Source organism: Habropoda laboriosa, unplaced genomic scaffold (genome assembly GCF_001263275.1).
Source record: "Habropoda laboriosa isolate 0110345459 unplaced genomic scaffold, ASM126327v1 scaffold172, whole genome shotgun sequence".
Lineage (NCBI taxonomy): Eukaryota > Metazoa > Arthropoda > Insecta > Hymenoptera > Apidae > Habropoda > Habropoda laboriosa.
Window position 1 is genome coordinate 257,840 of NW_017100331.1, and position 27,105 is coordinate 284,944.

Below are 27,105 nucleotides of genomic sequence, written 5' to 3' on the forward strand. Positions count from 1 at the left end.
TAATCTTTCTATTCGTACAACAAAAGGATCATTATTGAAAATAGGTACTTAGCGTTTCAGTGAAAAATACGATTCAGTGATAAGAATAGAATATCGTCTGCTGTGTTTTTTTCTTACGAACACGATGATCTTTTATCGTAATTTCACTAACCACAAACTTCAATTAGAAGTACTCACGTTTGATTATTGGTATGCTATCTATTCACTGTTTAGTAGTAACCTTATGTTATACATTTATTACAATCCGTTTTAGCATTGAATTGGATCGGAGTCGGGAAACAATGATGTCATCGAGTATATATAAACGCTAATGGAATGCAACAGAACATAAAACTTGGCTATACAGTGTGTCCCATTTTTTTTGCGATCAAACTCTGTCAGTATGTTCTATGGGCATAAGTAAAAAAAAAATATTATATCAACACAGGTAATTTGAAGATTTATTAAAAAGTTATAACAATAATACGAAATACGAAAGGAATTATAACGAGTGTGCGGGTATTATGATACATAATACGAATAGATCAGCGATATGTACTATATAATCTGCTTATGCGAGCTGTGTTTGCGATCTGAGGTCGTGGAAGATGTTGAATGTAACTTTCTACCAGTGTCATTCTTATCTTGTATTATAATAATATTCATATAACATTTTTTCTTACTTACAATTAGACTTATAGAACATATTGACAAAGTTTTATCGAAAAAAATTGGAACACACTGTACACAATTATTGTTGAATAATACAAAGTAGATATATAATTTGTGGAAAATTAAAGAGATATCAGAAAACGAAATGTGTTTTTAGGATTGATCTCGTTAAAATTCGAAGAATCACGAACTCATGATCTATTTCAATGATAAGATGAATTGTCATAGATGTGTAACAGAGATCATGATTTATCTCACAGTATCAAATTTTGGAAACCAGGAAAATCTACCATGTAATGCCTGCGATAATTTGATTAAAACTTTTCTACGTTCCAATTGTACCGAATTGATGATAATAGCAAAGAATAAGGAAAGTAAATAAACACTGAAATTTGTATTGAATAATTACAGAAAATTGCATCGTGCAAGAAACCAGGGAATGGGATTCAATGGAAAATAAGGGTTCCCGAACAATCGTATATCAATGAAATACGTTTCATTTGTTTTATTCTGAGCAAAGTACAAAACGCGTTCAGCTTAAAATCTAACGTCATCGTTCGCAAAACTTGCGAATACACGACCGAACGTCGCAGCATAACTTAAAATAATTTAATTAAGGCAACTCTGTCGTTACGCTACGCATTAGTCTTCTTCGAATATATTACTATTCACCACCGTTACTATTCATCGTGAAAATTTCGTTAGGCGCAGCGGTTTACCGCGCGAAAGGGCCAAGCCGGCTATTTCTCCAGATTAGGACTTTGGTCGATTAATAGCATTATTTTGAGAATGAAAATATGTCCTGGCGAGAGGAAAATTAGACGTTCGTTTCTCTCGCCCTCTGCAGCTAAACCGTGGTATAAAATTGGCCTTCGGAAGGGTGACTGAGGATCTCTCGTAGTGATCGAAGGATCGACACGGTCGTAACCTGGAGGAAATTGCCAAACCTTCGTCGCCTTCATCAAACCCAGCGAAGGGATTCACCACCGCTAAGACACGCTGATTGGTTGATTAAAGAAGTGAAAATGAACAAATCAACGTGCATAGCATTCGAAGGAACTAGTCCAAAATAGTAAAAAAGAACTAGAACCAACATACACACAAAGGCAGTTCGACACTGAGATTAAGTCAGATCCAGTGGAGTTAAGGTCACGATATTACGCATAATGTCAGTTAGTTCAGTGAGATCAAATCAGTCATCGGATAACAGTCAAGTCACAATGTCATATCTGTTAGTTGTTCAGTATAAATAAATTGTCAAAACCAACCAGTGTATTCATATCCCTCCACAACGAGGGTGGTCCATCGAGTCAACCTTAGACAGCACATCACGTGCGATAATTAACAAAGCCCGAACGAACGTAACCACGGGCCTAACAAATTTCATTTCAGCTACACTGTATCCCCTTATTTACGCGTTTCCGAATAATAGAGAAACTCTCGGAATTATTCGAAATTGTGGATAACAAACTACCCCGACTAGATAAGCAAACGATTGAATTTTAAAGCAGAAGGCGTTCATTGTAATTACAATATTGTATGCTATTTACAGAATCCTGCTGTGTGCTTTTGAAGTTTGATCGTGTGTGTTTGTGAGCAATAAATTAATATCTTAACAATAGAATTCCGTTATGGAAAAGAGTAGCGATTATGAATTTTTCAGCAATGCGTTTCTTTTCAATGAAAAAAAAAAAATACACAAAAAGAAGAAGAGAAGAAAACCAGCAAAAGTCTTATGATACACGTAAATAAAGATAAAAAATAAGAGAGAGGAGAAAAGTGAATATGTCGACGATAATTTTCAATAGAATAATGGAAAATGCAAGTGCGTTGTAAAATAAAGTTATTGTTTAAATATTCGTTCATGTACAAACTTTACAATAGTTGTTACTTTGTAATTTCCGTGCTTTTATGCTTGTCACAGTGAAAAGACTCGATTGTTTAAATCCTGTTCGTTACAAATACGATAAGGCGTAAAATATATTGCTATCTACGTTAACGAATGGGATTACTTTGCATTGTGACTTATTGCTTTCGGTGAATTCACGTTGTATATATTAATAGAGTAATTTATAGAAGTACAAACTTGACGAGTCTTTAGTTTCATTTATGCGCCCATACATCGTTAGATTAACAAGAAGTAAATAATTTGATTCCACGTAACCGCTAGACATTCATTGTTTCAATTTGTCAGTTTAACGTCAACGAAACAATCCAATACTGTATAATACTAATTTAACTTTGCCATTATGTTAGCACAATGCAATAAATTAATGATCCTTACGAAGTTCCACGATCCAATAATTTATTGATCAAATTCAGAGTGAAACAATCTTAAGCCTAAGCTTCAACTTCCACTATTCCCACGTTATCAGATATTTCCTTGAACTGTGTTTGCTATAAAAGTTTTCTTCAAATATTTAGATACGCGTTATCAAGAACCAGGCAAATGAAGTGTCTTATGAAAAAGAAGAAGAATCGAAAGTGCAACAGGGTGAAATAACGATAAAACTAAGTTTTCAGTAGAACGTATCAAAACTGATATATCGATCGAAACTTACAATTGAGGAGTTATTTGGAAAAAGGCCCAGAGGACAAAATAGCGAATTGATCTTCTCGTACAATGTTCAACAAAAATCTCTCTTCTGACCTTTATTGATTTAATATTAAAACCAAATTTCGAGGAAAGATTTCTAAACACATTGTAGTTAATTAAACAGAATTTGCCAAAAAAAGGATCCATAGACCTGTAAGTCTCTCTTCCAGAAAGCTCCTTAATTTAAAAATCGTAAATGGTCGTTTCCACGTATTTATCGAAATCGATTCAGACAGATACGAAACAGTAAAAAAAAAGCAACTCTCCAGTTCCAAATAGTTCATATTTATGTTACAAACACGCAATATCTTGGTCGCGTGTCGCGATCACAGAGCAGTTTCCAGCGTCGGGACGCTAGGACTACGAGATACGTTTTGTATCGCGGAATTTTGGGGAGACTCTGACCTCGCGCGGAATATCTTCCTCGCGTAAGTACTGCGGCCCTGATTCACGGTGGTTGGTGTGCTGGCCAAGAACTGTGCTCTAGCCAGTTGATTGCTGATCCTCCTCGACTCGAAAGCGCTTATCGCTTGTTGACACGAAGCCGTGAGTTGGGAGGAATTCGATGGATACGGGATCGTCGAGGAGCTTTTCACGTTGTTCTGTGAATGCTTCTCAGAAACGCACAGACCAGATGGTGACGTGTTTGGCGCAGAAGCGTCAGTTTTGTCCGCGAACATTTCTTCCGTTTGAACATTTCTGCCGGAGAATTCGATCTCCATGATGGCTTTTATGTCGGATGTCGCCGCGTTGTCCAACAGCAATCTGTCGTTATATGCGTCGGAAGCTTCGTTTTCGGAGTCGACGATGTTCTCGGGGAAATTACTGCAAAGATCCAACTGTCTCCTTGTGTTCAGTCTTGATATAGGGGAAGTGTTCTCCGGAGATGGTTTCATAGCCTTCTCCTCAGCTGCCGCGTCTTCGATGATCGTAGAAGACAGCACGTCCGTACGTGGTGTTTGAAACCTCCATACCGAACGGGGACTTAGGACTTTGACTAACGGTGTTGTTTGTTGGACGTTCGGCGACAGTTGTTGCTGTTGGCACTGTTGCCGGGACAGTTTCAACTGTTCTGCCGCTGAGAGCTTGGTGGGCCCACTTTTCACGCTCTGTTGAAGAAGCAAACGTTTGAAATCCAGTCGCGAAGTGGCGGGTGGCGACGGTGGAACGTTTTGCGTTATCTGAAATGACGTGAAATATTGTTGGTCGTACCAGTGATACAGTAAAAGAATATTAACAATAACGAAGATGTTACAATAGGCTAGCTTAAATCAGAATCAATTTTGAAGAAATTTAATCCTTTCGCTACGAAAGGACGCAAATATACGCTCCGTAAAAGTGGTCTCACTCATTTACGAAGAGCTTATTCAGGGTGTCCTAGTTTTTCCCGATCAGAATTTGTAAGTATGTTGTCAGTATGTTCTATAGACATAAGTAAGAAAATAATTTTATATAAACACAGGTCGTTTGAAGCTTCGTTAAAAAGTTACAACAATAATATGAAATACGAAGGGAATGGTAACGAAATGTGAGGTTATGGTAGGTACAAAATAGGAATAGATCAGCGATGTGTAGAGCTCAGGAATTTGGTCCTGGAAGGAATGCGGGTCTGATTAGGTCGTATCTTCATAAGGCCACGTTTTCTAACACAATTATAAAAATAAGGCACACGTATTGTCATTATTGGCCGAACGCGATAACATCGACGAATCATATAGCACCGCGTGGCGGATGTTTATGTGAGCTGTGTTTATGTTTCAATTTTTTAATAAAGCTTCAAACGACTTGTTTATATAAAATTATTTTCTTACTTTTGTCCATAGAACATACTGACAAAGTTTTATCGGGAAAAACAGAGACACCCGGTATATACGCCTGTCCAATACACCCAATTTATTCATTTATCTTCGCACTTCACAAACGAAATATCGCTGTCGGCTGAAAATCAGGCAACACCAGAATGCACCAGATATTTGACTATCATGAAACAGTTGATTTTCAATCTGTGTTATTTCTCTGTCAACGTTGAATGATAACTGTTTCATCCAGTACACAGCGTGCACTTTTTGTTTCAAGCGTGCCGTAACAAAAGTGTTAAGACATGTGTGTGCAATCTACAGTTCTTGTGACGTGATTATTACGATATACGATTGCAATTGCTTAAATATGCATATGATTATTACAAGAAACCTTAAAAATATGACGATACAAATACACTCTGTTCCTTTGAATTAACTAAATTAATAATAGCATAGGATATATGTGTTTCTACTTGCTTTGGTAGGCTTTAGTATGAGTAAGTAATATCCAAAAACTTAAGTTATATCCTAAAACTTTTTTACAAAGTGTCTTCGAACTGGTGGTACAACTCAAAAAGGATGAATCTACATGAAAGGATAAATCGAAAATGTAGAATAACACTTTTTCATACAAAATTTCATTTCGTAATAAAAAATAAATCGACGTTGAAGATTCAAATTGAACGATTTCTAGAGTAATTTCTTGTTTTTAAATGTTTCAATGCAAGAATAATTTTCTCTTCGAGCTGCTTGTATTCTCGTTCTGGTATCTAAGTACTTAAGAGACTTGGCGTGTCTCTACAAGTAAAAATCCATTGCTGTAAAATTCGGGGATAGTGGTGATCAAATTATTTCACCATTACATTAGCAAGGATATTGGTCCTTACTTTTATTTCATTGCTTCTCTTTCCAATATAAGTAATTTCTAATATAGGCAATTTGCAGTGATATTTGTTAGATGTAATAAGCGCGTACTCGACCAATTTTCAACATTAATTTATTCGGAAAAGAAGCCTTCCTATGAAAAAATGTTTCCTAAATTTTAAACTTATTTTTTCACGTAGATTCATCCCTAATCAGGTTGCATCACCAGTACAGAGACATCTTGTATAATACACTAAGATTTAGACTAAGAAGCTGAATAGTAACTTGTAGGGTACTGAAAAGTATCTTACTTCTCACATAAATAGTACCAGTCTACCAGTAAAAAGTGCAATATTGCTACTATATTTAAAAAAAATCTATTCCATAAAAAGATACACGTGTATCACTATCGATCGTTTCACGATCGTCAAAGTAAATTGACAAGCTGAAACAGTTGATCGTTTGTTTAGATGCAATGTAGCGAAGAAAGTTAGCCTCCTATTTGGAAGAATTTCACGGATATTTTTCTACGTACCATCGAAGATTTCTGTGGCTCCGAACTCCAACTATGCCTATTGTCAGTTGGGACCTTCACCAATGAATTGGTCGATCCGTACGGAGATTGATTTTCATTGTCGTCCTTAATATTCAGTCTTTTCTTTGATTTATGGATCGCGGCGAACAGCTCTTCGTTGGACATGGTACTCTTTGTAGGTGAAAGGATCAGATTCGTCGGTGTGCTTCTACCAGACGAACTTTGGACGGGACTGCTTCTCTTGGAGTTTGGCATCGGTGACGGGCAATTGTTGGCGGTCAAAGCCAAACGTTCGGCAACAGTTGGCATACTACGTCCAGTCGGTGTGGACGGCTTGAAACTATTGCCGTAGCTGTGCCCGATCGGGGAAATTGGATTGTGCTTTAACGCATCAGCACTAGGAGACTTCGTAACGGGATCACGAACAGGCGAGGACGCGAAGAATCGATATCCAAGCGCTGTTAGCCCTAATGGTGTTGCGAATCTGGGTGAAGAAAATGAAGATTCGTTTAGTACAAATTCTTTCCAGCATTTTCTCCTCGATACTTTCAACCGAGCCTATTACAAGATATGTATTATCAACCTATGTATATCTTTTATCAAATTCGATGGCGCACAACATATAAAAATGTTCACCAAGGAGTTAAATTGTTTATATATTTTGTCTCCTATGATAATCTTTGCACTTACTTACTCCCTTAACGCTCACATTTTTCTCAACTTGATACGCTAAAAACGATCAATTTTATTTTTTTTTAAATTACTTCCTAGGCGTGTAACCTACATTTTTACCATAGAATAGAAAGAATAGCGCAATATGGAAAGTAAAAGAAAATAATTGAACAAAATTTCACTTTTTGGAGGATTAGCTGTGCACGTGTAAAACACGAGCGTTGAGGGATTAAACATGTTTACTTTATTACGCACCTGTTTCTAATATCCACAATTGGCGACTGTTGTTGATTCTGCACTAGCCTGTTCTCGGCCTCAAAGCTCTCCGACTTCCTTCTGTTCAATCCTATCTGAGAGCCGTATCGATTCGAATCCTGATCTATGATTGTCTTCTGACCGTGCCTCGCAAGTATATGCATCGTACTCAACGAACCACGTCCAAGACCCCTCGTAATGTCTGGCGTGACACTACGAGGTGGCTCAACGTCTCTCTGTGGTCGTCTCGATGGCAGAGTGTAAAAATGCTGATTGACATCTTTTTCCGGCACATAGTACTGCTGGTTTCTTGCGTTTCGTATGTGCACGATTTGATGCTGGTCGCAGGCGTGCTGGAAATCATTGCAACTCGAAATGTTATTCTGTTCGGACAACTTGTTACTGTCGCAAAGATTCCATCGTGGATTGTGGCCGTAAACTTTCGGATGAGACTGGGCTGTCTGGCGTTCATAGTTCTGCTGATTATTATCGCACTGCGATTGTATCTTTTGCGGTATGGCCGGATCCTTCAGAATGTCCTGGACCTTTTCCTTCTGACACTCTTCGGGTTTAGGAGGTGAAATATAAGGCGGTGGTTGAACAATTCCATGAGGAGGTACGGAGTCTATCGCTAACAGGGTATTGTCTGAAACAATATGATTAATAATTACCCTTGTTTACATTTGACGCAATAAAACCTTCTTGCTCGATTACGTTCAATCACCTAACGAGATTAATTCGAACAGTTTTGCAGGCTCTAAGGAGAGTTCGTTCTCAAACTGTACAAAACGAAACACAATACATTTTTCCTCCTTGTTAGACAACTACTTATTCGATGTTATTACTGTGCAGATTGTACGTATTACTCAATCATAAATACACACGTACTACAGAAATATACGACACTACTGAAAAATATCACCGATAGTTTTTTCTCTTGTTTTAGTGCGGCTAACTATGTATACATCTCTTACGTTTCCATACCAATGCCGTATTTCCAATACCATCGATACAAACAATATTCGAATATTTTTTTTTTAATGCTTTTACCAGATGTTTCAAGACTAGAATGTAAAGCAATTTGTTAACAGCACGTCGTCAGTGAAATTAAAGCGAAACAAGCATGATACAGAAGCATCGCAAACGCAAGCAAGCAACAAAAGCACGAGCACACTACAGCTCATCGATTAATCGTGCAAGTTCGATATTGGACGCAGCTCGGTAATCTGTAGGGATTGCAGTCGAGCATCGAATGAGAAACTTTACACAATTCTGTCGGGCTAAACGGATGTTATACAGATGATAATGGAAATTCCATATCGGACTCGCACGTTTTCTGATGAAGTTAAAAACAAAGTGTACTCACCATGACATGAACTATGGTACTACGACATGTACGTGAGCTACTAGCGAGGGATGCCACACGCGTGTGTAGTGCATTTGTTTTCTTTAAAACTAGTATGCATGTGTACAGTCGACGGAAGAAATATAGTGAGATCGTGAAAATCGGTTGGGCGTGAAAGTTTATACGATCAGGTATATCGACGAGCGAATTGACAGAAATCTGAGAAGATAAAGACTCGATATCTCGGTTAGAGCTGCATGAAGTATACTTATACTTAGCTTTGTTTTAGTACTAATTGAAAACCGAAAAATGTCGCATTCGATATTTATGCTTTATTTACGACCTCGCTATATTCCTTCCATCAACTATACACAGACTAATGTGCACGAGTGTCACAAGAATCGGAAAGTGAACGAAAAAAAGACACAAAAAGGACGACAGGTATTGGACAGGGTTGGAGATAAATAGTGGCTAGAGTCTGTCCAAAATCGTATAGTCGTTCAAGGTCATAGCAAATAAAATCTGATTGTACATCATAGATGAATTTCGAAGTTTTAATCCCTTTTATCTTATTATTTCAGATTAAATATTAGATATAAAATACAAAATATAAAAAATATTAACATTTAATGTTTAAAATATTAAAAATATTTACGTTTAATATTAAAAATATTAAAAATATTTTGTATTCTATTATTGCCAGAAAATATGAATATGATTTTGGACGAACTATAGTATTTACAGTAGAGGTTTGACGCTATACGATACGATATAGGTGCAATATGAGCAAAAAGAACAAATAACAAAATGCAGCCGTGATTTCCACAAAAAATGACATCTATTCACATACATTCCTCATAAAGGTTTAACGACATCGTTCGTCGGTATGTACATTCGAATGGCAAGATGCGCTGATTGTTATCGATCGGATACAAAAAAAAGAAAAGAAGAAATATACACATTTATAAACATACAAGTGCATACGAGTATGAGATGAATCTTATACAGTAGTAACACATACGTATATACATATACGGTACAAAAAGTTTTGCATGCTCCCCTACCCAAGTTGTAAGTAGATCTCTAAATATTAGTTGCAAGCTGATTAATTCTTGCTGCAGGGAGAGAAACGTGAAAAATGTGGCGTTCAATGAGATGCTGTTTAAGGGGATACAGCACTCCGAGGCGTCTGAAAATAGGTAAAGTTTGGGAATTTTTTTCACAGGTAACTACTAAATGGAAACCTTCAATTCTTTCAGTGGATATAAATGCAACTTTTAGCTTCTTACTTCAATTTTTTAGAAGTGAAAATGCTGCAAAATGGAGGAGTTATTGCGAAACCTCTTCTACTGGAACGTCGATTGCTGGCCGCTATCGCTGGCAAGGATTGGAACGTCTGAAATAAAAAATTCTTCTAGATTTATAAATAAAAATGTATCTACAACACAGTGTAAGATTTCTCAAAAATTGTAATTATTACAGAAATGGTGGCAGTTTGAAGAGTAAAAACCTCTTCTAACCGGAAAAAAATTTAAACGTTTCTAAAAAATTAAATAATTGACATATCAAAAAAATCATAAGCTACATTGTAGATAACACATTTTTATTTACAAATTACCAAGAATTTTTTACTTCAGACGTTGCAATCCTTGTCGGCGATGGAGCAGAAAAGGTTTCACGATAACTCTTCTATTTTGTAAGATTTTTACTTTTTAAAACTTACAGAAAAAAGTTGAAAGTTGCATTTACATTTTCCGAAAAAATTGAAACTTTTTATTCGGAAGCTACTGATGAAAAAAATTTCCAAACTTTACTTATTTTTAGACGCCTCAAGGGTGGTGCACCCCCTTAATAGAACTGATAAAGATGGTGATGCACATTCACCCACCATATGAATACAAACATGATCATTGAAACGCGAATCTGTCATCGACGTCATGATTCATAATTGCTTTAAATTAATCAAGAAATGCGCTCCAGTGGCAATTGCACTCAAAATACGTCGTATCTCAAATCTTGCATTTATTTCGTTCTTTCTTGGTCTTTCGACCAATTGATGCGCGCGTAATGTTGACAATAGGTGAAAAATTGGTTGCAATGGAGAAATCCCGTATCTGAAGTTAGTCAAATGTTAGTACTAAACGCTACTTACAACAAGGGGCGAGCACGCATCGAGCTAACATGCGATACGGATAGTCGAGGCAACACTTATGTCTTCACCACATGCCGAAACTTCAATTCAATTGCTATCATTTCTCTTTCCGCCTAATTTTCTATAACTACTACATTTTACTATGTGTAATTCACAGGCAGCGCTAATAACGACACGAGCTACGTGCCACAAAAAGGAGTTGTTAAATATGAACAGAAGAAATATAGTATGTTTTCGTATATATATATATGTAGCTATATTACAATGACGATATATATATACTTTTTTTTTTACGACATTTGTAAAGTTAGACACATCAGAGAGAAGTGTAATATATGATAATTAAAATTAAATTGAACCTCGGGGATGGGGGAGAAATCGTAGGCTTAAAGCGACGAACGCGATACAATTTTGTAATTTATAGACGAAACCTCTTTTCGCAACGATTGATCAACGATTTTTCATGTGTTTTCCCTTCTTCTATCTTTGTCACCGATCCAATTATCTGCTGTTCTCTTTGTTCTCCACTGTCTCGGCCAATAGCGAAGAAACAGGAAAGAAGAAAGATAAAAAGAGCGGTCGATCCGTTGTTTATGACGAACGGAGTTTCTTATAAGAGCGTATCTGTGACCAGTTCCCTCTTTTTTATTAATCTTCGCATACATTTATATCGTTCCTGTGCATGTACGCGACGCAGAATAATACTCGGCAATCAATTCTCGTTTACGATTGATTAATAAGAATGAACAAGCGTCCGCATTTCTGGCAATTCAATTTGCTAACATTTCTAACGACAAATTATTCTACCATCTTGAAGCGATCAATTTTTTACGTTCATAGTACAAGTTTCTGTAAGTTAATACGTTCTCGCTGTTGGAAAAAATGAAAAGAGAAAATACGAACAGCATATACAGCGGCGTTCATAAGTATTAGCACACATTATGTTCGTAGAGAAAGTATTGTATGATTGAAATTACATTTCTTCGACAAAGTTGGTATCGTGTGTCGGTAAAAATGTACAGGGTGTTCACGCTATTAGTTTTCAACGTTTTTCTCGTAAGTGGTGGATTTATGAAGATAATAGACAATGGTGACTTGAATAGATTTTTCAAATTTGCATATTTCGCGAGTGACGTGAATTTTTTTAAATTGATAGCTATAATTTTATTTAATGTTATATATCAAACTCAATTTCGTGACAATGCTTGGTGTGACATGATCAATGACACTGTTAGGATTTTATTTTTATGACGATACCTTAAATGGAAATAGATATTCAGAAATTTTATCGCGTGTAACTATAATACTATGAAATGCCTGACTGACTTATTTCTTTCAAGATTTTAATAACTTTGTAATTACTGTTCATGTTTGCTACATATTCAGTAAGTGTCCTAATACTTATGGACGAGAGTGTATGTGTATATACAATCAGTCAAAATAGTCTCATTAGAATTTATTTAGTATCGTACAATTTACACAGAAGAAACAGTAAATAAAGAATATTTACGTTATTTTATTTAGGAACGTGATATTTACTATTGGTATAAAGAAAAATAATTTACATTCGTTTGCTAAGTATTAAACTAAGGAAAAAGAATAATGTAACACAAATCAAATTTCGGTACAGTATCTAAGAATTCAGCAAAATGTCTAGAAACGAGGCTTAAAAGTTAATTTTGTGCTTATAAGCAAGTAGAAAAGACGTTAATCAAATATCTGTTTATTATTTAATTATTACCAAATGAATGTCAATTATTTTTCTTTGTACTAACAGTAAATTTTATGTTTCTAAATAAAGTACGTTCTCTGTAAAAATTATACAACGCGGAATTTTTTCATTGAGTGTACGTACACATGCGAGAAAAAAAAGTGTATAGTAACCTAATCTAGTCTGTCTAACACAAAGTGGGCAATGGCCGCAAACTCCAGCTGGTATCGATATATTCCGCATGATTTCCTATCATTTCTTTTTTATTCTCCTATTAAATTTCGATCTTCTTTCTGAATTTCTTTTCCGACAGAATTTTGCTTTCAAACGTGTAGCACCTTCGAATAGTGAGAAATGGTAACAGTACAATGATAAACATAGCAGCCCAAGGACGTTCTTTATTTTTAAATTAAGAATCCATCGTTTATTCTTGTTACCCACACTCAGAAATTTAATAATTTACTTATTTTACGTAATTGGACGGAACAATGTTTACCAACTAATAATCACAGAAATTGAAAGTTTCTTTCAATCGTCAGTCAATGTGTAATTATTAGTCGAGATAGTAAGATATAATTTTAACTTCGTTACGCAAAATTCGTGATATATATACTGAAGAATATAATACAGTCTACAATAGTGAAGAATATATACAAGAAATTAAATTCATATATTTACATGTGTGTGCGCGCGCGCGCGCATACATTAGCCCTTGAACTTAGAACACAGCAACAACGAAATTCAATTGCTTGCTGATAAGTTATTTCATTATTCCAAAAATTCTGAGAAACATTGTGCATTTTAATTGTAGTAAGAAATATTTTTCTCAGAAATAATACTACTCGATTTTTATTTGTGAAACTATTAAACTTAGAACGGTTTCTGCTGTAAAGTATTTCAAGCAAATTGAGAAATTTGAAGAAAACTTGAATCGTTGTTACGGTGTAAGTATAATTTCGTTACTGTATCAATTTATAATATAACAATGATGTGATATATATTTATACTCATTGAAAATACACTTTTGTGGATGTTCACAAACGTGTTTCTGAATCAGTGCAAATGTCTTTTACATTTTACAGTAAATTTGTAACAGCAATCTCTTCGTCATACTTGGTACAATGTGTCACATTATCTGAATGACATAACAGATACTGACATAACTGGCGTAACAGAACGATCACTTGAAAGGCTAGTGTTGAATTAAAATTTATTATCTACTGCGACAAAATTGCTGGTAAACGTAACAATCAACAAAATACATCATTTTAATCACCATTTCATAAGTAGGAACGGAGTTACATATCCACTGTCACATACAACCGAACTTCAGAGGACCCTTTCAAACCCCGGCTAACGAAATCACAACGCGCAAGACTCTACAAAAATTGAAATCCCTGTTTCGCGATAACCGCAAGTGAAAACACTAAATGATTTCTGGAAATAGAAAACCTCATAAGATTAGAACATTTAAATACAGAAGAACGGGGTCACGTACAGGAGCTAGTGCGGGAATACCCCAATTGTTTCCATATACCTGGGGAACCCCCGGGGTCCACAACCGCTGTCACCAATGTTACGAATCGCGATGTGCTTGTTACAAAACCGATAATTGTCTCTCTTTTTGAGTCAGACCATTTAAGGAATCTACTCGGGATAGGGGACTCAGGTAGTGCTCGGAAGATAGACTATTAACGCACAACAGTTTGCTGTTAAAACTATATATTTGTGAATGAACGTGAACAGAGCGCGAAATGCCTAAGCTTACTGATCGGAAAATTGTGTGTGGTGTTCGCTATTTTATAAATTACGTGTGTATTGCGATTGGTGGTGTGAAAACTATCGTAGGTGGTGGAAGTGTGTGGTGATTGGTTTTTTCGGTGTGTTTGGGGTGTGTCTGGTGGTGGTGTGAAAGTGGGGAATTTGTTCTTACATTTGTTATATTGCTTGTTGGAGGTCTGTTTATGATCTTAGGTCATGTGGTGTTCAGGTGTGAGAGGCGTCGAGTTTTTGGGTGTCGTAAAGTATTTTTCGTGCCGGCTAAGACCTCGCTTTTTTTTGGGACGTGTTGGTCTATCGGGAATACCGATGTATTGTTCGGCTCGTCGGTACGGCCGAACAATCCAAGCGACGTCTGTTACGCATGTGACACCACCAATTTCTAAGTCAATAGAATAAATTCATTCAGAAATATTTATTTGCCTTACAGTATATTCTCGATTAGTAAATGATATACACATCATAAAAAGTGTGACGTACAGTGAAGCTCGTATATTCATAACTTGACTATATTCACACATATTTTTTTCAAAAATAAAATTTTCTATAAAACGACTTTATCTTACAATTTTCATTTTTACACAAAATTGTCACATTCCCAGGTATTGTTATTACCCATGGAACCTCTTGTATATTGTGTATCGTTAAAAGGCGAAAGTTGGCGTTTACTCTGATCAAGACACTAGGTTTAACACTAGGTTTACGGACATTTCTTAGATACCTATCTCTACGGACAGGCGTCAAATTGAAACCGCACATTTTCTTTAAAAAACAACTTATTTTATTTAAAAACAACATTTTCTTTTCCTTGTGAAATTGGAAATGCGTCAAAATGGCGCGTCCCGTAAACCTAGTATTAAAGATCATGCACTAATTAAAAACCTCTGAATGACAGATATTGATGCATATGAAATAATAATTATATTGTTGGTTTGTTCGGAAAGTTCGTAGGGAAATTTAAGAATTCAAACCATCCTATCTCTGTTTCAAATTGAGATAGAGATAAAAGTCACGAGGTATTTTACGTTTGTTGAAGACGAATTTAATGCATTCCTCGAATTATTCATAAGGTGAACGAGGTCGGAAATAAGTCGAATTGTGTTTTCTAGGGTGGAGCGTTGCCACGATAATGATTTTTATATATTTGAAATAATGAAAGTGGATGAATGTTGAGAAAGTGTATAGAATCGTGTGGAAATTATTTTGTATTAAATACAATACATTGTTTTTCAAAGGAACACAATATGTATACCTATCTAAAGTTGAATTTCAAAAAACGACAAGTTGATATGCGTCAACCTATTATGCTTTATCACTGAATGTAAACAGTAAAGAGACTTCTTGTTATAGTACGTAATTGTATTTTAGCTAAATGTTTCTTGAACTTGTCGAATTTGTAGTATATGCAACGATTAGACAAGATTATTGTGCACTTATGTACTTGGTCTTCAATAGCAGGTGATACGATTACATACAATGAACAAGTAGTCTGTTTACTGTTTACACTCAGTGATAAAGCATTCATGAATAACGTTAATGTTTGAGTCAGCCTTTCATAAAGACCCTTATTACGTTAAAACTAATTTTCTCAACAAGTGATTCGAATAAAAGTACCTTTTCTCTATAATTAAATTTCTCTCAATGTCACCTATAATATCCTGTAGAAAAAAACTGTATGTGTCACTGAAAAAAGTGAAGGTGATCTAGATTTTTTATTGAAAAAAAAAAAAATGAAGTATTTTTGCAATTTGTTGACGATCTAGCACCGATTAATTTACGCTTGTAACACTTTCTTTGTCAGACTACCGAAAGTGTCTCAAAAGTCGTGGCAATCGTTACGCAGAACACCCAGTATACCAATATATTTTTGTTTCAACATCCTTGCAGAGAGTGAAAAGACAAATTCAACGACCTTAATAACTATACCATTCCCGTCATTCAATTTTGAGATATTTGCGTCTGAAGGTAATTAAAATTTCCTAAGGATTCACACATGCGTATCCAAGCATAAGTCTTATCTGTTATTGGAAGCGGTAACAGAAGATACTTTTACAACTCATTGTGAATTCCAAAGGTTAGAGATGCTCAAAACGATGGCAATTTGCTGCCACGCATAATCGGAATCTTTTGCCTCAATTCTTCATACGCTTTTTCTATTTCCTGCGATGTTATGGATACACATGCAGCTACAATTCTCTCCTTCATATTATCTTCTTGGTTTCTCACGATAAACCATACCTTTTAATTTACCCCACAGATAAAGGTCTAGTAGGGCAAGGTCAGGAGAACGAGCTGGCCACTCCACAGTTCCTCGACGTCCGATCCAACGGCCTCTAAACATTCTGTCTAACACTGTCCTTGCACACGACGAATAATATGATGCGCAATCATCGTGTAATGTTTACGTTCGAATACGAAAGTGTGACTTGATGTTCTTGAGTAAATCTTTAGGAAATTTAAATTACCTTCAGACGCAAATATCTCAAAATTGAACGAAGGGAATGGTATGGTTATTAGGTCGTTGAATTTATATTTTCACTCTCTATAAGGATATTGAAAAAATATATAGGGTTCCATTTAAAAAAATAACGATGACCTTGAAATCTCGTAGAAAAATGACCCTGAGAAAAAACCGTTTACCTAATTACACGTGCCCCCTGAAATAGTGTAACTTTGTCTTGAGAAGTTTTTTCATACAACTACAAATAAAGCAGATATTTAGGTGATCCCATTTAGCTTAGCCATCCTTCCCCCCAGGTGACCAGTGTTTTATAAAAAGGATACAATCTTTTATGGACGTCCTGTATTTGTACATACATGTACACAAATGTTGCAAAGTAATTTAAAATATTAGAATTTTACTATTTTTTTAAATAAGAGAACAACGTACGATATTTCTACGAATCAGAAATTACAGTTTCAATAAAATAGAACGAGGACTCAATTAGGGCAAAAGTTTCACGAAACTTTCCATCGTTGATTAGACATGGTTTGCCATTGAATCAAATAAAATTACTTTACATACGTAAGTTAATCGGTTATCAGGCGACAGAAATATATCACACGATTAGCAATTCCACTGCTATAAGTTGACCTGTGGTTATCGTTCGTGGCGTAACTTGAAAAGCAATCAGCAATGAACCGATCAGAAATTAGAAGAGCTATAAAATCACAATTATGCCACACAATTTGTCAACCTTGTTCGGATATTTCGATTTAGAATGAACTTTTTTTGTTTTATCACGGCGTGAATTATATCGCGTGTAACTTGGAACTTTAAAAATTTCTTCTACAAACTTAGTTTCACTTTTATTCCTTAAATATGTACTTTCTTTAAATTCTTCCCTAAAAAAAGGACGAACATTTGTTTGAATACTTTTACTTTACAGAGGTTGACGCGAAAGCAACTTTTGATATATTAGGAAAAATATCGTAAGCTGGCGAAAACTCAGAAGTTCAAGACTAAAATAACACACGAGAAAAAACGACAGCATTAGTATTTGTAATCTTCGACAAGTGTTTAAATGCAATGCTTGGAATGGCAAACGAACGTGGCAGGTATTACGCATGATCGTTTAACCCTTTCGCGATTAATGGAACGCATGTCTCACTTGAGTAATCAAATAAATATTGATCGCAATTTAGTATCCATTACAGACGCGATGATCGATAAATAAATAACAAATTCTTGAAAAGATAATTCTGTTACGAAAGGGTTAAAATTATGGTATTACTGTGAAATACACTGCACGTACGAAAGTTTTAGTTGTATTGAAAAATTGCTTTTTGTCTAGAAAGTAAGACAATAGAAACGCATTTAACAAAACTCTTTATTTTTACGAGTTTCTTTTAATCAGCTTCACGTATGTATACCGTACAACTTCGTTTTTCTCTAAATTAATCGTCCAAATTTAAATAAGATAGGATAAAGAATTCATATTGAATATTTTATCTATAAAAAGTTTAGATTTAGAAAAATTAGATTATACAGATTCCTTTTTTGATCCAATTATGGATCAAATGTATAAACATTCTAACTATTTAATTATCGATGCATTCGAGAAGGTCAAGTTGCTTGTAATGAACTAAATAACTAATAAATAGTTGGATTTTTGAAAGTGGCATCTGAATACATCGTATTTTGTATTAGATTTGTTTACGTACTTTTGCAAGTGAGATACTGTGTTATTCGTCAAATAGATAATAACAACAATACACTCATATATGGGGAATAGATATTGGGGAAAGCTACAGATTCAATAAAAAAAAACCATCTTAAAATTTCGTCAAGTTTCTTCATAAACATTAACCAAGCCATTGATTGGAACTCGTCTTTTTCTCGTTTGTTTATCATCAAACACTGCTGGTCTGTCGCCAAAGTGAAAATATTTCGTAACACGTGATTGGCAATATTTCCTTTGATAGTGGACATCAAATGATGACAAATAATTAATGTGTAATGTATATAATTAAGTGTGACACGTGATTCGCTTATTTCATGCCAACTTTAAAATGGGCAGATACATGTGTGATTTACAACTTCTTGAACGATGATGAATAATTTGAGGTAAGTGTGTTCCTTCAAACAACGATTCAAAATACAGACAAATAGAATAATAGCAAAGCACCGTAGTTTATATAGAATAAGAATATTTTTACCGATCATTTGACTTGCGATACAACTCATATTTTTTTAAATCTTGAAGTTGTATAGACAAAGAAGCAATTTGATTGTTTTAACTGTAAAAAATTAGATTTAGATTTAAAAGAATTGGATTCTATCGATTTTTCTTTTATGGATCAAATGTATAAAGTAATTTCAGAAATAAGTTAGATTATAGTTTTTTTTTAGAGTGGAGATAAGAATAAGTTTTAAACTATTCCTTTCGTTTTCTTTAATTTCTCACATCACTAGAACTTTAATTGCAAAAACTACTTTAAACTTTAGAATGTTTTATATTAGGATAAGACATGAGATCTTTAGAACAGAATTTTGTGCTTAGATTACAATTTATACTAACAAATTTTCATTTGGTAAAAGGAAATCGTGTAACATTTTACTGTGTAATCATGAATTTTTAATGAACATTTTTAATGAACTGTAAGATGTGTATAAATCATGATACCAAGTTGAAACAGAATCAGTTATTGCAGACAGAATATAAATTAAAAGTAATATAACAAAAGTAACGATAGAAGTACAAAAAATTATTTATTTGCAATACCAAAATTGCTTAATACGAATGAAATGAGTAATTTATTCGATTGCTTTTAACGAAGCACAAAAAAACAAAGCGAATTAAGGTGTTTAAATATTAATCCGTACTAATCTGTGACAACAAGAAACACCTATTGATTAATGACGAAGTAAAAATAAAAAACCCACAATCTGATAAAAAAAAAAAATATATTAATAACATGCTACATAAAACTCATTCACTCATTATTCGAAATAATTCTTGGCAAAAAGTATTAACACTCAAATATCAAAAGCACTCTTCCAACTCCTGTGAACTGCATTGTGTTACTTTTTTTCTGAAAAGCATTATTAGGTCATCCAATAAGTTTGTGCAACGATTGCGTTTATACTCTTCACGATGTGTTTTGTACTTCGAGAAATTAAATACTTTATTCAGACGTGTATACTGTGTTCAGTTGGAAAAGTTAAGAGAAACAATTGCAGGGAAACGTCCAGGACACTTAAATCGGAACAAAGTGATTTTTCGCGTGAAAATTACGCGAATTCGGTTGTGAAACTTTATCACATCCATCATATTCTCCGAATATTGCCCCACGTATACTGTGTTCAGTTGGAAAAGTTAAGAGAAACAATCGCAGGGAAACGTCCAGGACACTTAAATCGGAACAAAGTGATTTTTCACTTCGTATATGGCACAAAACGTACAAAAAAAAAATTACGCGAATTCGGTTGTGAAACTTTATCACATCCATCATATTCTCCGAATATTGCCCCATCAGATTATCATCTCTTTCGTGCATTACAACATTTTTTAAAGGGCAAAAAATTGAACAGTATCGACTGCATAAAAATAACATTGGAAAATATTTGGATAAAAAACCGAAGAAATCTTATAGCGGCGACATAATGACTTCGCGAAAAAGACGGGAAGAAATTGTGGAACGAGAGGGAGTGATTACGTTCCTTCATAGAATTTAGATTTATAGATTTCGAAATATAGATTTAAACGGCACGAACTTACTGGACGACCTGATACATCTCAAAACACCGAAAAAACCGCACAAGAAGATCCCCCAATTGTACTCACACAACGCACTTAGCATTTTACAATAATAAACAGGATTCACTTATTTGCAACAAATGCAACGGTACAAATGACAAATCTCGATTGTCACTGTCACATTTTAACTTCATACATCCTGTGCAAAATGGACCAAGAAAAAAAAACCAACTGCAATTAAATCGAACGTTCTCTGAAACGACTCAAAATGGAGAAGAAGAGAGAAAAAAAAAGCAAGAAAAAAGGAAACATCATTTCTTTGACTTACGGTGTCGTCTAGTCGCAATAAAAAGCAAATGCCTCGCCAGCATGTTGGAATGCAGTTGCAGCCCGCGCTGATTGTCAAATTGCGAATACCATGCTCGCCTTACAATCAAATCTCTCTTTGCCTATCTTGGCTGGCGACCGCCTGTCTAGCGACAAGGTTTCCTCTTCACTGCTAGACCGATACCGCCTTATCATCGTGCCTCAGTAAAAACGCAAATTTGTTCCCCCCAACACACCGCGAGTCCATTCACGCGTGGAGATCTAACAACTTCCTAATGCTTCGTATACAAGCGTTTATACAACGTCGGGAAGAACAATGCGGTAACGTTTCATTGATAGACCGTGTTATAGCGATTCGATCGCCCTCGAAACGACGCTCGCGTTAATTCATACCACGCCGCGAAAAATCCGTGTCGCTAAATTTTCGATTCAACGATTTTTCGATTCGAATTTCCCGCCAAATCTAATAGGAAACGTCACGTCGGGCAACAGTCTGAACAGTTCGTTCGTATTAGTCGAGATCATGGTAAATTCGAAGAAGATATCGACGAGATGTTGCGAAAGGGTGACAAAACCGAGGGTGGACAAAAGCTTGCTCAACTGAGGAATTAAACGGCGTTTAAACGTGAATACGGCCAGATCGAAGTGAACTGACGCGGATGGCATTCGCTCGAAAGTATTTGAATCGTCTGCGGGTAGTAGGGAATTTTGTTTATCTGGATTTCGAATTATCAGTCGGGATAAATATCATGTCTGATGCAACTCTGTTACTTATTGAGCCAGCGGCTAATGATGACGATAACGGCTAACAAAGTGAGGCTTCATTGGGGGCTTCTTGGAGTTTTCCAGCTTATCGTCTTTGGCCCCCGCCCTTTACTTTATTGCATACCGTACGCTAAGGCGTAAGATTTCCTATTTACTCGATGCTGTCACGATAATTCTTCTTTGTGGTATGTTGGAAGGTTACAAATGAGTTTCGATCGATCTGCAAACATTGAATCGCGATATAGTAGCCTACGATTAGAAGAACCAGACAAATCGATGGAAATTTACTATATACAGTTATCGTTTATTCTTAAAGGATTATACTTCGGCATTTTTTTTTTTTTTGCTTTATGACGTTCTAATTAAACGTAAACGGAGATGATGCGCGAAAAGAAAGAAAGAAAACTTTGTTCTTCGTAGTTCTTTTTAAGCGCGTGATTGTATGTACATAAGTGAAGAGACTTGCGAGAGAAAAGTCTGCAGACAACAATGGGAAGATGTATTTTTTATCTGCTATGATACTGGTACTCGGTGAAAGAAAAATAGGAAATCCATAGCGTGTTAAAAACAGGGGAACTTGCAGAAATGCGTATGCAATGTTATTTGTTAACCTTGTGTCCTTTTAGGTTATGTATATATATGTAGGTTAGGTTAGGTTTTACATATATAGATACATATGTGTATGTGTATGTGTGTGTGTGTGTGTATATATATATATGCATATATACACACATATATATATTTATATATGGATTGCATTGCCGGGCTTATCAACGAAATTATTGAACTCTGAAATATTCCGTTCGCCATAAAAGGCGACAAGAGGGAATTCACATTTATCGTTTCGCAACGTTACATTAGGAGGCTCTCGTTTTGTCTTGTCTTGCAGCTGCCGATAGATCGGACGAGTTGGCAGATACGGGAAACATGACTTTTCTATCGTGTCTATGTTAATGCGGAAAAACATTGTTCGATCTCGTTATCATGACCGTCGAACGGATCGTTTGCTGTTTGCCCTCATTAATTTCCAAGCAATGACACTCTCCCGCCTAGCTGCACTCTCCTTTTTGCATAATAGACGCTAGAGTACAGTCTGTCCCACAAGAGCGTGGCGCTCATAGCTACGGCCCTGTACTTCAGCAAGAATTTTGGGAGAGAAGTGTCTTCCGATACGCCGTTGAACTCACGTGTCAGTTCAGTTTGCGATTCTGTAGAAAAAAAATAACGAGTTTCCAACTGAGTGCTCCGTATTCGAAACGATTAGAAGCAGTGTTCTTGTGTTGTCACTTCAAAGGTTCTAAAACGATTTTTACGGCTACTGCAAAGTACCTGAGAAAATCAAGACAATTCGTAACTCCACATCTCAGGAAGATAGAGCAGTCGTTCAGATGTTCGTGCCAAATTCTCTGCTAACTTTGAAGCAAGCACAAAAGCGGCTTGCTGAAAGAGGAATAGCAATCGGTTTAATGACCTGCAAACCTGTCTTGGAAAAGTATACGGGGAAATCGTTGCTGATTCAAACGCACGTGGAAAAGTGGCTGAACTGGGCTTGTGCAAATATTAATCGCAATTTCAGTGATGCTAATTTCTTTTTTACGAAGTTTTCTTTTGGACATGGATACGTGTTAAGCGTGCCTGGTGTCCCTGCAATCGCCAATTATTGACACGTACTGTAAAATACCCAGTAAAAATTCATGTTTGAGGTTGCTTCAGCATTCGTGGATTTGGAACCTTAATAACCTCAGAGAATGATCAGAATCTATGAGTGAGGCTTGATAAAGTCTGTTAAAAAGTGGTTCGGAGAACAAACTCCCAAGAGAATAACGGCACCAAACACCGAAGTCATTTGTGTACGGTGTAGAAAGAAGAAAAGAGCATTGTGACATTACATTGGCCTGCGCAATCGCCGGATGCTAATCCAACTGAAAATGTTTGGGGTCTTATAAAACGGAAGCTTCAAGAAAAACGGGTGTTCGCTACTAAGAAGAAATTATTAGTCTAAAAAATTAGTAGTCTTTATTTTCAGAGTATGCAGAAAAACTTGTCGAAAGTGTGCTCAGACCATGCCAGGCAATAATCGACAACAATGGAGACTGGACCACTTACTAGGTAATTGCGCAATAATGCATAAAAAATACTATATGACCATATGAACTGTTTTTAATTCTAACGATTTCTCTTGGTGATATGAGCGCCACGCTCTTTGTGAGATAGACTGCACATGACTACGATAACTTCTACATCGGCAAGTTCTTTTATCTATTTTCCCAACAATCGATCTCCTAACAATCGATCTATTTTCTGCAATGATATTCTGACTTCGATAGTTATTATCTAATGCATGTTTGACGTAACCGTTTGAACAAGAAGAAAAGAACAGGGGATTTGGTGAGAAATCTGTCGTTCAATTTTATAATTGTTAATCTTTCGTTGGAGCAGTAAAGTTAAATTAACATCTATGAATACAAGTATAGTCGGTGGAAGCGATGTAGCGAGGTCGTAAAATCAGTCACACGTCAGAGTATGTTCTACGTAATCCGAGCGTCAAAACGAGCTCAGATGTCAACTCGGTATTAGTTCTTCCATTGTAGTACTTTTAAAAAATTTTTTTGTGCCTTAAGGGGGTACTCTAGTCTACATGCTGTAAATTTCGGCTATATTCAGGATTTCTTTTCTCGGTATTCTACGACTAATAGCAATGTCAAGCTTTCTTCACATATCAAGACACTTGTAAAGCATGCAAAACAATTTTTCAAAAAACTTTTGAATTGTTTGTTTAATACTATATCTGGAGATAAAGATAGAGCCTTTAAAAAAGACATGCCTCGCTGTCGGAAGTGAATTCAGCTCATAGACTCATCCAAAACAAAAAAATTAAAAAGATTTATAATTAGTATGATTGCCGAGTACATATGCAAGTACACTGAACTAAAAATATGATCTTTAATACTGCTATATATCGTATCATGATAAGTAACATGAAAAATTTCAACCGTTTCAAGAATCATAATCTTCCCAGAATAAAATTAACGACGATAAGTTTATTTGATGTGTCACTTCAAGAAAAACAGTTCTGCAAATTACAAAAATAAAAAGTTGGTTGCTTTCAGCGTGATGCGGGCGCCTACGATACAGAATGCAGCGGGCATCCGTGGGCATCTTTAAGTATCCGCGGGCAGTCTGCAGAGCCTGCCCGCGCATGCGCAATTCACCCTTAACCTGCCGTTTACTGTGATGAAGGCATCGTAACAGGCGCAAAGAGATTCCCAACAGAGATTTCTAAGTCTCTCATCAAAAAATATTTTCATATTCTCACTTCCGTAGCCAAACCTTCTAGGAACAATATTCCTATTTAAAAAAAAAAGAGAGACTTCTCTTACCTTCTTTATGCTTTCTCTTACGATCGGAAAACACTGAACGATGTGCAGATTGTACGCGTCACACTTAAAGCAAACCCCGCGTGCGGGTAATCATACGCGCAGGCGCCCGCATCACACTAAAAACGGCCATATCCTAAGTTCGGAAATGTTGCAACGCGCATAATTACCAGTCATGTCAATATGATTTTATTAATATCATTTAGCAAGAAATATTTATCTCATTAATCACCAAATTTCGGTATCGTTACTGGAATATTTGAGCACTCTAGCGAGCTCAATGTCCGTGGCTCTGGGTCTAGGACTTTTTGCAGCAGTCGTAATGGGAATCGAGATTGTCACGTTCATGTCGAAGTTCACGTTGCTATTGATCGAAGGTTCGGGACTAGAAATTGTTTCGGGATAATTTATCCTTTCTTTTAACAATTCCTCCTGCAACTCCTCTGATGGTGTTCTACAGATCTTCGATGATTTCTCCCCGTTGCCGGAAAACTTTTTGATAAACATTATTGGACTGTTTGCCATTCGATAGCTCTCGCTTCTTTTCACTTTACGTTCGACCCTATCGTTTCTAAATGTGTCAGATTTTTTCGCAATATTGTTATCTAGACATGTTTCACAACCGTCTGGGGAATCTGCGATCGGATCTTTAGCGCTTGGCCCACAGTCGTTGGTTGTGAGCATATCAGGTAACGATCTATCTCCATTTGACACGCTACTCTCGTTCTCCTTAATATCTACAACATCGTTATCGTCACATCGATGCTCCCGTTTTGTAATTTTCCTACAAAAGTTTGGTGTGTCTAGATCAGACACCAGCAACTTCCTACTTAATTTTGGTGTATTGCCGGTCGATCTCAGATTTTTCGGACAAAGAACTGACTTCTCGAAGTCGAGCCGCAGAAGCTTGGATTTGAAATTCGTCGCCGGTGTATCTACATTATTCATAACCTGATGATCTTTCTGAGAAACCGAACTATCGTTAACAAGTTCCGGCGGATAATATTCACAAGCTGTTACATCCATTGACCTATTCTGCACGTACGGTGTCTTCGAGCAGAACTTCGACTTATTAAGATCGAAGAGCTTGTTATTCGGTGCCATTACTACTATTTCGGTGGCTGTTCGACAGGTGTTGTTAGTCGAAAGCAGCGGACTCTCGTCGATGCTCAAAGGTGTGTTCATCTTATCGTTAGAACAAAGGTTTGTCGCAAGTGCGCATTGTGCTTCTAAGCTACCGGCGCAGCCAGTGCAATCACGTTCGTCAGTGCTCGTACCAGAAGCCGTCTTACCTTCGTCGTCTTGTACGTTGACGTAAGCCCCGCGAACTTGTCGATGGGGAGTCGTTGGACTCGTTGGTCCCACCACAGTTGTCGGGGTTCTCACGTAATCCGGACTGGCTGTGCGATCGGGACTTCTCGCTGCTCTGATGATCACCTTGCCTAATTGGGGAGAGGTTGGTGGCGTGGATTTGCTTGTCAGCCCGTCTACAGCGTCGTTTGTCTTCGTCACTGCCCGAACGGTCGGGGTTGCGCGGTGCAACAACGGCGATAGACTCGGTGATATTCCTTCTCTTACGAATGGACCTATTTAGAGAACGATTTAGTAATGAAATTTGCGATATAGGAAATACGTGGAATTTCTTCATCTCGCATATATTTACGTATCTTAAGAAGCAAAATCTTGTACTTTTTACAATTTTAACCAATGCCGTGCCAATCGAAATATCAACTTGTTCCATAAGTCTTTACCATCTTTCGTGTGTTTGAAAAGACAATCTACAGAGTCCACACTTTTGACACTTTGTTTTCAGGTAATTGTACACTGTTGTAGGCCTCGTATTGAGTTTATAAGAAAATTCGTTAGAGAATAATTTTGGATCTTTATCTATTGTTGCTTAAAGGTCATCGAAATGAATTTCAACGTGTCCGACAGACCTAGATAAATTTTTAACGTCTAAATTTCCAGGTTGAAATTGTGGAAAACCACATTTGATATTATCGACGTTTTACTGTACCATTATTGTCCTACAAACGTTTTTGGTCGCTCTGATTGCGTTATGTTTAAATTAAAATTT

General features: G+C 36.2%; 1 protein-coding gene across 1 annotated transcript in view; it reads right to left on the reverse strand.

Moving 5' to 3' along the window:
• Positions 1-3,565: 3,565 nt before the first annotated feature.
• LOC108574447 (serine-rich adhesin for platelets) overlaps positions 3,566-27,105 on the reverse strand; it is a 38,500-nt gene continuing 14,960 nt past the window's right edge. Inside the window, exons 7-10 of the mRNA XM_017937040.1 lie at positions 26,321-26,614; positions 7,373-8,018; positions 6,446-6,929; positions 3,566-4,428 (exon numbers count right to left, since the gene is read on the reverse strand). Coding sequence (XP_017792529.1) covers positions 3,574-4,428; positions 6,446-6,929; positions 7,373-8,018; positions 26,321-26,614 — 2,279 coding nt within the window. The 3' untranslated portion in view covers positions 3,566-3,573. The remainder of the gene's footprint in view (positions 4,429-6,445; positions 6,930-7,372; positions 8,019-26,320; positions 26,615-27,105) is intronic.